The 1,762-nt window shown below is 58.6% G+C and overlaps 1 protein-coding gene across 1 annotated transcript in view; it reads left to right on the top strand.

Annotated features, from left to right (window-relative positions):
- LOC107108393 (host cell factor 1-like) overlaps positions 1 to 1,762 on the top strand; it is a 47,989-nt gene that overhangs the window by 43,281 nt on the left and 2,946 nt on the right. The window contains 1 exon segment of the mRNA XM_015408823.1: positions 303 to 600. Within this exon segment, the coding sequence (XP_015264309.1) occupies positions 303 to 600 (298 nt within the window).

Here is a 1,762-nt window from a genome sequence, read left to right as displayed (position 1 = left end):
AAAATAACATGATCGTTAACCTTCAGGCTCACTCACCCCACATGGACACAACCTATGTGTATACAGAATTTTCTTAAATCTCCCATATAACACCATAGATAGGAGAACATTAAAATGGTCAAACATAAACGCCCTACGCAAACGAGATAGGTACTCCGGAAGGGAAGGGCCCGATGAAAGCTCCCGATGCACCAGGAGAAGTGTCCCTGGGTGCCCTGACGCCCGCGGGCACCGTGTTGGGGACTCCTCGGCTAGCTTGCAGGGGTGGGGCTCACTCGCTGTCCGTCCATTGTGTCCCACAGAGTCCAGACGGAGCCCACCTGACTTGGGAGCCCCCCTCCGTGACTTCCGGGAAGATCACGGAGTACTCGGTGTACCTGGCCATCCAGAGCGCCCAGGCCGGGGAGCCCAAGACGGCCGCTCCCGCCCAGCTGGCCTTCATGCGGGTATACTGCGGGCCCAGCCCCTCGTGCCTGGTGCAGTCCGCCAGCCTCTCCAACGCCCACATAGACTACCCCACCAAGCCCGCCATCATCTTCCGCATCGCGGCCCGCAACGAGAAGGGCTACGGCCCCGCCACCCAGGTCCGGTGGCTGCAAGGTGAGCGGTGGGGGGGGGGGTGGGGGGGGCACGCGAGGGGCGGGATGCAGACCTTCTCCCTTGCACGAGCACGGTCCATAGCAGAGAGGAAGCGAGGCGACACCCGTGCACGCTGTTCCCATCTGCAGGCAAAGAACTGGTTCAGAGCAATGCTCCCTCTAAGCCAGTGGTTCTCAACCTTCCTAATGCCGCGACCCTTTAACACAGTTCCTCATGTTGTGGTGACCCCCAACCATAAAATTATTTTTGTTGCTATCATAAGACCATCGAAAATTTGTGTTTTCTAATGGTCTTCGGCAACCCCTGTGAAAGGGTCGTTCGCGACCCACAGGTTGAGAACCGCTGCTCTAAGCGGTGGAGTCTTGTGAGCAAAAATTGTACTCGGTGAGTGACTGGCACTCAAGTTGTGAGCGAGCGATCTGGCTGCTGCCTAAATCAGGTTGCTCTGGAGAGCCCTCCTTCCCGAGCGAAGACAGAAATGTGTGAGCCGGAGGCCAGAAAACTGTCAGCTAGCTCACACTAACTCAGCTTAGAGGGGACGCTGGTTCAGAGGTCTTTTAGTTCCGGGGTCAAGCGTTCCGTGCCTTAAAACGACACCTGCTGGGGGCCTCGTGTGTGAGTGAAATCGGACCTGCATAGTCCAGGCTCCAGAATCCAGGCTGCATCAGTGCTATAGCGGAGAGGGCAGAGTGTGACAGATGGAATGGCGGTGGTGCAAAGAGCCGTCGAGGCGCAGCCGACTCGTGGCGCCCCTGGAGGGTTTCCAAGGCAAGATGCGTTCGGAGGGGGTTGGCCGTCGCCTGCCTCTACGCCGCCACCCTGGGCCTCCTCGGTTGGCCTCCCAGGGCTGACCCAGCTTAGCCTCTGGGATCTGACGAGACCGGCTCGCCTGGGCCATCCAGGGCAGGGAGAGGGAACAGCAGCTCGACAGGATGCGGAAGACTCAGGGCAAAGAACGAATCAGTGAGGGGGAGGGTCCGCTTGAAGCTCTCGTGTCTGTATTCAGTTGATGCAGCCATGGCGACACACACAATCCTCTGGACCCAGGAGCCAGTTGGGTGTCGTGGTTAGGAGCGTGGACTCCAATCTGGGATAACCGGGTTTGATCCCCCACTCCTCCACATGCAGCTGCTGGTGTGAGCTTGGGTCAGTCACAAGTTCT

The sequence above is a fragment of the Gekko japonicus genome, unplaced genomic scaffold (assembly GCF_001447785.1).
Source record: "Gekko japonicus isolate JY-2015 unplaced genomic scaffold, Gekko_japonicus_V1.1 scaffold3642, whole genome shotgun sequence".
NCBI lineage: Eukaryota > Metazoa > Chordata > Lepidosauria > Squamata > Gekkonidae > Gekko > Gekko japonicus.
This window is presented reverse-complemented; position numbering and strand designations above follow the sequence as displayed.